General features: G+C 37.3%; 1 protein-coding gene across 1 annotated transcript in view; it reads right to left on the minus strand.

Annotated features, from left to right (window-relative positions):
* The window catches only part of ZCWPW2 (zinc finger CW-type and PWWP domain containing 2), an 84685-nt gene extending 69744 nt beyond the window's left edge, over nt 1-14941 (minus strand). Inside the window, exons 1-2 of the mRNA XM_065886392.1 lie at nt 14601-14941; nt 1021-1180 (exon numbers count right to left, since the gene is read on the minus strand). Of these exons, the coding sequence (XP_065742464.1) occupies nt 1021-1180; nt 14601-14941 (501 nt within the window). The remainder of the gene's footprint in view (nt 1-1020; nt 1181-14600) is intronic.
* Nucleotides 14942-15160: the final 219 nt, after the last annotated feature.

Genomic DNA, 15160 nt, shown 5'->3' on the forward strand with positions numbered 1-15160 from the left:
GAAAAGGGGAGGGGCACATAAGGAAGAACACTCCTTCCTATCTTCTGTGGTTGCCATCAGAAGTGCCCAGGGACACATCTGAAATGTCCGAGCAGAGAAGGTGCCTCATACTAAAATGACTGGCTCACAACTACCATGAAATGGATGTATGTGATGTTATTCCATACTTAAATATTTCTACTGAAACAGCCTTCCCTTCCAGCTGCTTTCAAGCTGAATAGAACAAAGGTACTGTTTATGCCAGAGAAAAAGTAGAAGTCCATCTGCAAGTACCTCAGATTTCCTTATACTGTGGATTAAATGGAGAAGTATATATATATACTTCTCACTCTAAAATAGGAACCATCCAAATTGAGTCAAAGGCATTCACATTTCTGACATCTACTTTTTAATCAGATTTCTAATGAAAGCATGGTTTGCAGATGAAAAGTTTCAATATTAGAATACAGATACGGATAATTGAATTAATTTATAACAGTTAAACCAAACCCATGAAAACAGGTCCAATTCACTTACTCTCATCTCATCAACTTGAGAATTGAGTCTATTCATTAATTGTAGTGTGTGATTTAAAGTTTAAAAAGAATCAAAAAATACTGAAGGAGTTAGTATAATGAAATACTGTTTGAAATTTGAAAAATCTGGTTGCATTCCATAATTAATCTTCCCTGTGAGCTAGGGCTATAACTTAGAATCTTCTCAAGAGAATTAAAAAATTACCAAATGATGGAATTGTAAATCTGTTTCAAAAGACAATTATGGAGTCCTCAGTTGATTTACACTATATTGCCATTAGAGAAATAAAATTTAAAACTACCTCGTGGCTATTTTTATATCCATACTTCCTTTGAAAAAGCTGCTTTAAAAATACAAATATTTGAATTTAAACAAATAGTACATACTATTTTGTTTATATAAATATAAAAGTAAAAAATTATATCTCTTTTAGGATCTGAGACAAAATGGCCATAATTAAAAACAAGTGCAAGAGGAACAAAGTTTTGATGTTACTGTACCTACCTTTAATGTGATACTATAATGTCCAACAAACGTTGCATCTATCCATGATCTTGAATGGGGATCACCCAGGAATTCTATGTGATACTGTTCAACATCTCCATCCAGGTCATAGGTCACATATTTCCCTTTAAAAGGATCAGGGCAAAGTATCCCTGGCCAACTTTCAAAAGAAAATATTTTTATTATTTTGATGCTTTAAAAAAGGCAGACATTAATATATCTGTCACAATCACCTGTCAAACTTTGCCCTTTGAATTTTAATAACTTCTTTACAAATTTTAAACATAGTCATATTGTATCTTTTAAAAGTAGGATATTCAATTGATGCAAGTGATCATTTGTATCTTTGTAGATATAGAAAGCTTTGAAACAGTCACATACTCAAGACATTCATAAGATATGAGGAGAAAGACTCATAAGACAAAAGAATGATTTCCAGGGTCTATAAGAGACATTTAGGCACTGCTAATAGGAAAGATAAGAGAAAAAAGAGTCATCAGATTCATGGCAGGCTTGAATCAACTCTCACCAATCAGAATGATTAACTACTAAAATGTTAACCCACTGACAGGGCTTCTGATGGGGTAGGAGAGAGCTAGCGATTCATGAGCCAGGATTGCCAAAGTGGTTTGGGCTGTTCTGACACTGAACTTTGTAACAACTGTGAGAAAAGTAGAAATAGAGTCAGCGGTTCTGTGTTATCCCTCCCCCACCACACCTGTTCCACTGGCAGTGACCAAATGGCTAAAAATCCTCAGTACTGCAAATAAGGTTTATTCTTTACTAAAAATAAATCTTAGGGGAACGTACAGCAGAAATCTGACTGAATTTTACAGATCAAGATCCAAAATATGCATATCTAATATACCCAAGCATTCAAAAATCTGTACAATTATCAAGTTCTATTATTTATAATATTATAATTATCTGTACAATTATCAAGTTCAATTATCTGTACAATTAACGAGTTCAGTTTGCAGTACCACAGAGCGAAAAAGGTAGAGAAGTTCAAATTAGAAGATCCAGGCTCTAGTTCTGCCTTCTACCAGACAGGAGGCCTCAAGCAGGTAACTAGGCCTCACTATAACTCTGGTTCCTCACTGCGCTGTTTCAAAGTTCAAACAAACATGTGCTTTACACATTTTTGGTTTCTGGCAAATTAAAATGGTGTAAAGCGCCATCATTATGGACTGAATTATGTGATCCCACCAACCCGCATTCATATGTCGAAGTCCTGACCGCCAGTACCTCAGAATGTGACTGTATTTGGAGAGGGGGTCTTTAAGGAAGTAACTAAGTTAAAAGGTGAGCCCCAATCCAACATGATTAGTTTCCTTATAAAAAGAGAAGATTAGGACCCAGACACACACACAGGGAAGACCATGAGAAGACACAAAAAGAGAGACCCACCTACAAGCCAAGGAGAGGCCTGAGAAGAAATCAACCCTCTGACACCCTGACCTCAGAATTTTAGCCCCCAGAACCGTGGGAAAATAAGGGCTAGAGAAATTAAAAATTGAGTCAGACAATCTTTAAGCCAAAGAAGAATTGGAAATGATAATGGAAAGTCAAGTGAAAGTTCAGGACCTAAATGAAGAGGACCATCTGGTTGTTATCAGGCTCACGTCACGGTATCTTACTGCTATTTGGTGACTCTTACTGGGCTGCACTTAAGAGTTAAACTTGAGTGCAGTTTATCTTTTAAATCTACAATGGAAATATAAATTGCTGAGGGAACACACTCAAAAGAAGGGGGCTTCAACAGGCAAATGAATGACTAAGAATGAGTGGTAGCTGCAATGGAGACCCTCAACTTACCAGAAGTCAAGGAACAAGTGGGTCCTTCAATATGATCAATAGCTATTTTAAAAACAACCAAACTATGATTGTTACATTATATTTGTTTAAACTGTTTATAAAAGGTAAGGGGCTCATGTTTAATACTAGGTGATTTGCACTTCACAGCAATTTTAATATGGATTACTGTCAACCCAATACCAATTTATGAGCAGTACCTACTCCATTCAGTGTAAAACAGTCTCACAAAATGGATTTCTGATATTTAACACATGAAAGAAAGATTCTGCAGTTATTATGTGTAAGATGAGCTGCTACTTTTCTGACACAAATTCTGATACAACTATTTTTTAAGTGGAACCTATTGGGTCCCAGAGTATTCAATTTAAATTATTACTCAATAAAATATAAACAAAAAGAGATGACTCCTAAAAAGAATTAGATACCAAAAAAAGAAAAAAGCTTTGGTTCATTATTTAAAACATATTTTATTACAGAAAGTATTGCATACTGATTTAAAGATGAATTATGAAAAGTATTATGAAATGTCCAAATATCTGGGGTACTTTCAGGTGGTGCAAAGGAATTGTCTGACTCCTAGTCTGTACATATCAGCTAAAACAGAATGTACCAAACTACAGGAAAAGCTGAGCAGAGGCAATACATCATGTAGAAAACATGATTACTTCTCTCCAGCTGCTCCATCCATCATCATCTCTGACTTCCTGTGATTGAAGAAAGAAGGTGATGTCCATTTTTTCCCCTCACTCTGACCTCAATTTGAGTTCCCAAACTGTCAATGATGATAGTGCATTGTGCATTTCTACTTCCTGATTTTTCACTTTCATATTGAGGAGTAATTCTGAGTGTTGTGTGGGGCTTAAAGGTGAAGAGGGACAGTAAGAATAGGCCACCCAATGGAAGGGTGTCAGAATTACAAGGAAAGTGTATGGTCAATCTCAGAACCTGTGGGTGGTGGAAGGTAAAATGTACAAACACAACAAGGTCAAATAGACATCAGGTGTTGAAATCCACTTGCAGGAGGAAATGGAAAATTTTGGCAGGACAAGAAACTTCAAAGGAAAGTGAAAATACATTACAAAGAAACTAATGTCTTACACATTCCTTATCCAGCGGAAATGATCTTTAATGAGTTGGCTACTGCCTTCAATAAGTTGAAGCTTAAGCATGATAACAGCTGCCATGTATTTATACCGAATGAGAAGAAATATATAACTTTTATTTTCAAACTGTGGTCTGGATGTTTAAGAAGATAGCAGATTTACTTGGGCCTCATTCTTAATCTGTGGGAAACAAAATGGATGAGTTGGAATCATCACTAACTTAATGTCATACTTTCCAAGAAATGTCTTTGTTATACCTAACTGCAGGGACCGTTGGGAAGAGGAAATTTCTCATCTGCACACATATAAATCCATAAGCAAAAGTATGCAAATGAGAAATAATCAAATACTATTTTATAATACTGAAAGGATCTAGTAGAAACCACAATTTATAAATGTATATACTATATCTAAAAAGTATCACTGGATTGGTTTGTTAACTTAAAGGCATATCTGATTACTAAACTGTTTAGACTACAGTATTTAGAATGCAAATATATTTTCTATAAATTAATTTTCATACTTATGAGAAATCATTGTAAAATGTCTGGTAAACATGCCTAGTTTCTGCTTGATACTGTATTTTCCTATACTAAGTGAGAGATGCACTGCTAATTTTTACTTTTAATTTCTTTGCTCTTTCTAGCTAAATACAATGTATTTGATCAATCTTTAAAAATAAAGACTTCTTAAACATTATAGAGATAGTTTTTGTCTTCCTAGTAATGCAGACAGCCCCACCCTCAAGCTCACATAGGCATTACTCAAAGGCAAGAGGCTGCATAAGTATTTTATAAGTATGTAGGTGTGTGCTATCTTATAATGTGATGATAAATATAACTATTTTAATTTGATTTTCCATGGAGCTTGACCATAGACAAAGAAAATGATAGGCTCTTAACTATTATTTATTTTTATTATATAAAGATTAAGCAGGCATTTCTTGACTCTGTATCAGTCTCTCTTTAGCTTTTCAGCTTTATTGGAAAGTATGAACTCTTCTGAGAAAGAATAACTCTGAGATGTTGATAAGATTGAATTTCTGAGCCTTCAAAAGCTACGTATAAGGACATGGGCTAATAAGAATTGACCCAGATAATGCTACACTGTTAAGCGTCTCTGTAGCCAGCTGACTGATCTTCCCACTTGAAATTTCAGGGTCTATAACATTTCTTAATTAAGAACTGATGTTTGGCTGCTTTTAGTAGGCTAATTCAGCTTTATATTCTACTACTGCAATTTATCTTGTTATCATCTTTCTATTGTATTTGTGGAACTGAATAAGCAATACAGCAACAGATTTGAGTTTCTTAACCTGAATTTTAAGTCTGTGCTCATGTGTACTTAGTTTATAAAAAGAAATATATGTGACTACATGCCAAATGCATTCTACTCTTTCCAAACAACAAGAAGGTAGTTACAGCTGTATTCTGCAGCATTTTGACAATCCTAATCATAGACTGGAGGTAATTTAGGGACTAGAGTAAAACATGCTTCATTCATATTTCAAATCCTAACCCTCAGCTACAAGTACAAAACTGCAAAAGAAATTCCTAATCAAATTTCTAACATAATATTTCAGACATAGTGACAAGATTCAAAACCATTCCTTGAATGAGAGTTATTGAAACTTCAGAATTTCCAGTAGAAAATACAAATGCTCTGCTTTCAAAATGTTAGAGATATGAAAAATGACAATGAGACTACAAATACCTTCATAAGTAACTTCAAAAATGAGTGTTCATATACATAACCATCTAGTTCCTCTTCATGCCCATCCTAGTTACACAGAAGTCAGTTAATATATATATCTTTTTACAACATTTCATATTTGATCCTTAGAAAAACTCTCAGTAACAAAAGGTTACTCAGAGCTGATGTGTAACATTCCAAATCTCTCTGAGATGTGGAAATCTCTCTGAGGTCGATATTAAGTGTATTGGTTGAATCTCTCTGCAAAGATATTAAGTGTATTGGTTTGCTAAAGTTGCCATAGGAAAATACCAGAGACTGGGTGGCTTAAACAACAGGAACTTATTTTCTCACATGTTTAAAGGCTAGAAGTCCAAGATCAAGGTCAGCAGATCTGGTTTCTCTTGAGGTCTCTCCCTGGCCAGCAGACTGTTGCCCTCGTGCTCTGTCTTCGCATGGTCTTTACTCTGTGCACATGCACCTCTGGTGTCTCTCTGCGTATCCAAATTTTCTCTTCTTATAAGAACACCAGTCAGATTGGATTAGGGCTCACTCTAATGGCCTCTTTTAACTTAATCACCTCTTTAAAGGCCCTTACATTCTGAGGTTAGAGTTTTAACTTATGACCTTTGGGGGAACACAATTCAGCCCGCAACGGTAAGTGACAGAGCAAGAGCATGAATCTAGGTACTGACTTGAAGGCCTCTCATGTGTGTTCTGTGTGTGTGTTACATGAGCCCATCACAGTCTCCCAATGAAAGCAAACGTCTGATATTTTTCATGGAGAATAGTTGAATATAAATGAAAACAAGATGACAGGAGAAAAGGAAGCGGAGGGAGAGGCCCTTCAAGATGGCAGAGGAGTAAGACGTGGAGATCAACTTCCTCCCCACAAATACATCAGAAATACATCTACACGTGGAACAACTCCTACAGAACACCTACTGACGCTGGCAGAAGACCTCAGACCTCCCAAAAGGGAAGAAAATCCCCACGTACCTGGGTAGGGCAAAAGAAAAAACAAAGACAAAAGAAATGGGATGGGACCTGCACCAGTGGGAGGGAGCTGTGAAGAAGGAAAAGTTTCTACACACTAGGAAGCTCCTTCACTGGTGGAGACAGGGGCTGGGGTGGGGCGGGCGGCGGGGAAGCTTCAGAGCCAAACAGGAAAGCACAGCAACAGGGGTGCAGAGGGCAAAGCGGAGAGATTCCCGCACAGAGGACTGGCACTCACCAGCCCGAGAGGCTGTCTGCTCACCCCCCGAGGCGGGTGGGGGCTGGGAGCTGAGGCTCGGGTTTCGGTGGGATCGCAGAGAGAAGACTGGGGTTGGTGGCGTGAACACAGCCTGAAGGGGGCTAGAGTGCCACAGCTAGCCAGGAGATAGTGCTGGAAAAAGTCTGGGCCTTCCTAAGAGGCAAGAGACTACTGTTTCGGGATGCGCGAGGAGAGGAGATACAGAACACCGCCTAAACGAGCTTCAGAGAAGGGCGCCTGCCGCAGCTATCAGCGCAGACACCAAAGACGGAAATGAAACGCTAACACTGCTGCTGCAGCCACCAAGAAGCCTGTGTGCAAGCATAGGTCACTATCCACACCTCCCCTCCCAGGAGCATGTGCAGCCCGCCACTGCCAGGGTCCTGTGATCCAGGGACAGCTTCCCCAGGGGAACACACGGCACACCTCAGGCTGTTACAACGTTACCCCAGCCTCTGCCAGTGCAGGCTCACCCCGCATTCCATACCCTCCCTCCCCCTGGCCTGAGTGAGCCAGTGCCCCTTAAACAGCCACTCCTCTAACCCCATCCTGTCTCGGCGAAGAACGGATGCCAGAGGGCGACCTACACACAGAAGCGGGGCCAAATCCAAAGCTGATACCAGGAGCTGTGCGAACAAAGAAGAGAAAAGGAAATTTCTCCATGCAGTCACAGGAGCAGCGGATTAAATTTCCAAAATCAACTTGATGAACCCTGCATCTGTGGAATACCTGAATAGACAGCAAATCATCCCAAAATTGAGGCTGTGGACTTTGGGAGCAACTGTGGACTTGGGGTTTGCTGTATGTGACTGATAAGTTTCTGAAATTTATGTATATCTTAGTATAGTTTTTAGCACTTGTTATCATTGGTGGATTTGTTTATTGCTTTGGTTGCCCTCCTCTTTTTTATTTATTACATTCTTATGTTTTTATTTTAATAATATGGTTTTTATTTTTTACTTTAATAACTTATTTATTGTATTTTACTTTCTTTCTTTTTCTTTCTTTGTTTTTTTTCTCCCTTTTCTTCTGAGCCATGTGGCTGACAGGGTCTTGGTGCTCCAGCTGGATGTCAGTACTGAGCCTCTGAGGTGGGAAAGCTGAGTTGAGTACACTGGATCACTGGAGACCTCCTGGCTCCATGTAATATCAATCGGTGAGAGCTCTCCCAGAGATCTCAGTCTCAATGCTAAGACCCAGCTCCACTCAACGACCAGCAAGCTCCAGTGCTGGACGGCCCATGCCAAACAACTAACAAGACAGAAACACAACCCCACTCATTAGAGGAGAGGCTGCCTAAAATCATACTAAGTCCACAGACACCCCAAAACACACAATTGGATGCGAACCTGCCCTCCAGAAAGAAAACATCCAGCCTCATCCACCAGAACACAGGCACCAGTCCCCTCAACCAGGAAGCCTGCATGACCCACTGAACCAACTTTACCCACTGGGGGCAGACACCAAAAACAATGGGAACTATGAACCTGCAGGCTGTGAAAAGGAGACACCAAACACAGTAAGTTAAGCAAAATTAGAAGACAGAGAAATACGCAGCAGATGAAGGAGCAAAGTAAAATCCCATCAGACCAAAGAAATGGAAAGGAAATAGCTACATAAAAAAGAATTCAGGGCTTCCCTGGTGGTGCAGTGCCCCGGTCCGGGAAGATCCCACATGCCGCAGAGCGGCTAGGCCCGTGAGCCATGGCCACTGAGACTGCGCATCCAGAGCCTGTGCTCTGCAACGGGAGAGGCCACAACAGTGAGAGGCCCGTGTACCGCAAAAAAAAAAAAAAGAATTCAGAGTAATGATAGTAAAGATGATCCAAAATCTTGGAAATAGAATGGAGAAAATACCTGAAACGTTTAACAAAGACCTAGAAGCACTAAAAAGCAAATAAACAATGATGAAGAACACAATAAATGAAATTAAAAATTCTTTACAATGAATCAATAGCAGCATAACTGATACGTGACCTGGAAGATAAAATAGTGGAAATAACTATTGCAGAGCAGGCTAAAGAAAAAAGAATGAGAATAATTGAGGACAGTCTCAGAGACATCTGGGACAACATTAAATGCATCAACATTCAAATTATAGGGGTCCAGGAAGAAGAAGAAAAAAGAAAGGGACTGAGAAAATATTTGAAGAGATTACTGTTGAAAATTTCCCTAGTATGGGAAAGTCCAGGAAGCACCGAGAGTCCCATACAGGATAAATCCAAGGAGAAACATGCCAAGACACACATTAATCAAACCATCAAAAATTAAATACAAAGAAAAAATATTAAAAGCAGCAAGGGAATCGCCATAAGGTTAACAGCTGATCTTTCAGCAGAAACTCTGCAAGCCAGAAGGGAGTGGTATGACATATCTAAAGTGATGAAAGGGAAAAACCTACAACCAAGATTACTCTACTCAGCATGGATGTCATTCAGATTCGATGGAGAAATTAAAAACTATACAAACAAGCAAAAGCTAAGAGAAGTCAGCACCACCAAACCAGCTTTACAACAAATGCTAAAGGAACTTCTCTAGGCAGGAAAGAAAAGAGAAGGAAGACACCTACAATAACAAGCCCAAAACAATTAAGAATATGGTTATAGGAACATGCATATTGATAATTACCTTAAATGTAAATAGATGAAATGTTCCAACCAAAAGGAACAGACTGGCTGAATGGATACAAAAAAAAGACCCGTATATATGCTGTCTACGAGAGATCCACTTCAGACCTAGGGACACATACAGACTGAAAGTGAGAGGATGGAAAAAGATATTCCACGCAAATGGAAATCAAATTAAAGCTGGAGGAGCAACTCTCATATCAGAAAAAACAGACTTTAAAATAAAGACTATTACAAGAGACAAAGAAGGACACTATATAATGATCAAGGGTTCAATCCAAGAAGAAGATGTAACAAGTGTAAATATTTATGAACTGAAAATAGGAGCACCTCAATACTTAAGACAAATCCTAACAGCCATAAAAGACGAAATCGACAGTAAGACAATGATAGTAGGGGACTTTAACACCCCACTTTCACCAATGGACAGATCATCCAAAATGAAAATAAATAAGGAAACACAAGTTTTAAGTGATACATTAAAAAAGATGGACTTAATTGATACTTATAGGACATTCAATCCAAAACAACAAAATAATCTTTCTTTTCAAGTGCTCATGGAACATCCTTCAGGATAGATCATATCTTGGGCCACAAATCAAGCCTTGGTAAATTTAAGAAAATTGAAATTGTATCAAGTATCTCTTCTGACCAAAATGCTATGAGACTAGAAATCAATTACGGAAAAAAAAAAAGTAAAACATACAAACACATGGAAGCTAAACAATATGCTATTAAATAACTAAGAGATCACTGAAGAAATCAAGAGGAAAGCAAAAAATACCCAGAAACAAATGACAATGAAAACAAGACGACCTAAAACCTATGGGATGCAGCAAAAGCAGTTCTAAGAAGCAAGTTTATAGCAACAGAATCCTGCCTCAAGAAACAAAAAACATCTCAAATAAACAACTTAACTTTACACCTAAAGCAATTAGAGAAAAAAAGAACAGAAAACCCCCAAAGTTAGCAGAAGGAGAAAAATCATAAAGATCAGATCAGAAATAAATGAAAAAGAAATGAAGGAAACGATAGCAAAGATCAATAAAACTAAAAGCTGGTTCTTTGAGAAGATAAACAAAATTGATAAACCATTAGCCAGACTCATCAAGAAAAAAAGGGAGAAGACTGAAATCAACAGAATTAGAAATGAAAAAGGAGAAGTAACAACTGACACTGCAGAAATACAAAGGGTCATAAGAGATTACTACAAGCAACAATACGCCAAAAATAGACAACCGGGAAGAAACGGACAAATTCTTAGAAAAGCACAACCTTCTGAGACTGAACCAGGAAGAAACAGAAAATATAAACAGGCCAATCAAAAGCACTAAAATTGAGACTGTGATTAAAAATCGTCCAACAAACAAAAGCCCAGGACCAGATGGCTTCCCAGGCGAAATCTATCAAACATTTAGAGAAGAGCTAACACCGATCCTTCTCAAACTCTTCCAAAATATAGCAGAGGGAGGAACACTCCCAAACTCATTCTATGAGGCCACCATCACCCTGATACCAAAACCAGACAAAGGTGTCACTAAAAAAGAAAACACAGGCCAGTATCACTGATGAGCACACATGCAAAAATTCTCAACACAATACTAGCAAACAGATTCCAACAGCACATTAAAAGGATCATACAATATGATCAAGTGGGGTTTATCCCAGGAATGCAAGGATTCTTCAATATACGCAAACCAATCAATGTGATACACCATGTTAACAAACTGAAGAACAAAAACCATATGAAACACTCAATAGATGCTGAAAAAGCTTCAACAAAAGCTTACACCTATTTATGATAAAAACCCTCCAGAAAGTAGGAATACAGGGGACTTACCTCAACCTAATAAAGGCCATATATGACAAACCCACAGCCAAGATCGTTCTCAATGGTGAAAAACAGAAACCATATCCACTACGATAAGGAACAGTACAAGGTGGCCCATTCTCACCACTCTTATTCAACATAGTTTTGGAAGTTTTAGCCACAGCAATCAGAGAAGAAAAAGAAATAAAAGGAATCCAAAAGAGAAAAGAAGTAAAGCTGTCACTGTGTGCAGATGACATGATACTATACATAGATAATCCTAAAGATGCTAGCAGAAAACTACTAGAGCTAATCAATGAATCTGGTAAAGTAGCAGGATACAAATTGATGCACAGAGATCTCTTACATTCCTGTACACTAATGATGAAAAATCTGAAAGAGAAATTAAGGAAACACTACTTTTTACCACTGTAACAGAAAGAATAAAATACCTAGGAATAAACCTACCTAAGGAGACAAAAGACCTGTATACAGAAAATTATAAGGCACTGATGAAAGAAATTAAAGATGATACAAACAGATGCAGAGATATACCATGTTCTTGGATTGGAAGAATCCATACTGTGAAAATGACTATACTAACCAAAGCAATCTACAGATTCAATGCAATTCCTATCAACCTACCAATGGCATTTTTCACAGAACTAGAACAGAAAATTTCACAATTTATATGGAAAGAGAAAAAACCCCAAATAGCCAAAGCAATCTTGAGAAAGAAAAATGGAACTGGAGGAATCAGGCTTCCTAACTTCAGACTATACTACAAAGCTACAGTAATCAAGACAGTATGGTACTGGCAGAAAAACAGAAATATAGATCCAAGGAACAGGATAGAAAGCCCAGAGATAAACCCATGCACATATGGTCACCTTATGTTTGAGAAAGGAGGCAAGAATATACAATGGAGAAAAGACAGTGCTTTCAATAATGGTGCTGGAAAAACTGGATAGCTACATGTAGAAGAATGAAAATAGAACACTCCCTAACACCATACACAAAAATAAACTCTAAATGGATTAAAGACATAAATGTAAGGCTAAACACTATAAAACTCTTAGAGGAAAACATAGGAAGAACACACTTTGACATAAATCACAGCAACATCAGTTTTGACCCACCTTCTAAAGAAATGGAAATAAAAACAAAAATAAACAAATGGGACCTTATGAGACTTAAAAGCTTTTGCACTGCAAAGGAAACCATAAACAAGATGAAAAGACAATCCTCAGAATGGGAGAAAATATTTGCAAACGAAGCAACTGACAAAGGATTAATCTCCAAAATTTACAAGCAGCTCATCCAGCTCAATATCAAAAAAACAAACAACCCAATACAAAAATGGGCAGAAGACCTAAATAGACATTTCTCCGAAGAAGACATACAGATGGCCGAGAAGCACATGAAAAGCTGCTCAACATGACTAATTATTAGAGAAATGCAAATCAAAACTACAATGATGTATCACCTCACAGCAGTTAGAATGGGCATCATCAGAAAATCTACAAACAACAATAGCTGGAGAGGGTGTGGAGAAAAGGGAACCCTCTTGCACTGTTGGTAGGAATGTAAATTGATCCAGCCACTATGGAGGTTCCTTCAAAAACTAAAAATAGAAGTACCATACGACCCAGCAATCCCAGTACTGGGCATATACCGAGGAAACTATAATTCAAAAAGAGTCATATATGATGTTCATTTAAGCACTATTTACAATAGGCAAGACATGGAAGCAACCTAAGTGTCTACTGACAGATGAATGGATAAAGAAGATGTGGCACATATATACAATGGAATATTACTCAGCCATAAAAAGAAACAAAATTGAGTTATCTGTGGTGAGGTGGATGGACCTAGAGCCTGTCATACAGAGTGAAGTAAGTCAGAAAGAGAAAAACAAATATCGCATGCTAACACATATATACGGAATCTAAAAAAAAAATGGTTCTGAACAATCTAAGGGCAGGACAGGAATAAAGATGCAGACATAGAGAATGGACTTGAGGACATGGGAAGGGGAAAGGGTAAGCTAGGAAGAAGTGAGAGAGTGGCACTGACATATATACACTACCAAATATAAAATAGATAGCTAGTGGGAAGCAGCCACACAGCACAGGGAGATCACCCTGGTGCTTTGTTAGCACCTAGAGGGGTGGGATATGGAGGGTGGGAGGGAGACGCGAGAGGGAGCGCATATGGGGATATATGTATACATAGAGCTGATTTACTTTGTTATATAGCAGAAACTAACACAACATTGTAAAGCAATTATACTCCAGTAAAGATGTTTAAAAAAATTGCAAAATTAAAAAAAATAAAAAGAGAGGCAGCAAAACTCATGAAAGACATTATAAAGTTTTCAATAAAGACTAAACTGGAAGGAACACTGAAAAAATAAGTTCAATTTGTAACTCCTTCAGAAAAATAAAAGATGGAAAGGGAAAAATATTTAAATTAAAAAAATGAAAAGATGAAAACATTGGAAGAAAAAAGTAATACCAAATCTAACCACAGAAGATTCACTATCAGTACTACAGAAGTCCCAAAATAAAATCAAAGCAATGCAACTGAATAAACTGCTTAAAATTTTAAAAATACCTTATTGAAATAAAAAGATTTGAAACCATACACTGAAAAGGCAGATTGCATACTTGGGAAATAAACTCAGAACAGGAAAACCTAAGCCATACAGCAGTAAATATACAAATACCTAAAGAAAAAGAAAAAAATCTTTTAGGCATTTAGGCAACAGTTACAGAATATAAATGTTTTTCAGGATAGGTCATGCTGTGCCATAAATCAAGATTCAATGAAACAGACTACAACAGTTAAATTAGGAATCAATAAAAATAAGACATTTTTAGAATCCTGCATATTTTATAATTTAAAAACACATTTCTAATAACTCATTTCAAAGAAGAAATCAAAAACTGAATAGTAATAAAATAAAACATATTAAAATTTGTGAGATATAACTGAAGTAGTACTTAATAAGAGAAATTTATAGCTTTAATCACTCATATAAGGAGGGAAACAGATATGAGTCAGTTATCTAAGTTTCCAGTTTAAGAAACTAGAAAAAGAAGACTTAAACCCAAAGAAGTCAGGGAAAGAATAACAATGAGATCAAAATATAATAAATAAGAAGTTAGACAACAATAGGGAAGAAGTTGATTCTTTGAAAAGTTCTGAAAGTCAATAAACTTAGCAAGACTATACCTCAATAGTTTACTATAAAACAGCAACAAAAATCTTACCTTGGCCAATTCTGTAATTTTACCAAAACCAGGCTTCCAAGAGGGAGCTGTGAATAGACGATCTTAAATCCACTTTGATGAAGCTGAGACTCTTCAGGAAAGTCTTCTTCAGAAACAGAGCACTTATTGTACCTTAAGTCAGTGTTCATGAAGCAGTACCATGATTCATTGTGATCAACTTTGGCTGCATCCTCACTTGACAACAATCTCCATTTCAAACAACTTTCATTCTCACACTGAACCCACACTTTGTTTACATAAATGTTGTTTTCCACTGAGGAATCCATTGCCGTATTACAATATTCTGCTATCATCTTACTATTCAATTTTCCTTTTTCCATAAATGCATTTAATCTGGAAAATAAATAACAGGAAAATAAAAGAATAAGATTTGAGGGTATAAGGAGAGAAAGTTAAAGCCAAAATCCGAGAAGTGGCTCTTTTATAACTTTTTTGCCCACCTCCTCTCTGTACATGCTGAACATGTTACGTTTCCACCTACCCAGAAACAAAGGAACAAAACAGAAGCATCAATTACTCTGGTCATAAAATGCTCCAAA

The sequence above is a fragment of the Phocoena phocoena genome, chromosome 10 (genome assembly GCF_963924675.1).
Source record: "Phocoena phocoena chromosome 10, mPhoPho1.1, whole genome shotgun sequence".
NCBI classification, from domain to species: domain Eukaryota; kingdom Metazoa; phylum Chordata; class Mammalia; order Artiodactyla; family Phocoenidae; genus Phocoena; species Phocoena phocoena.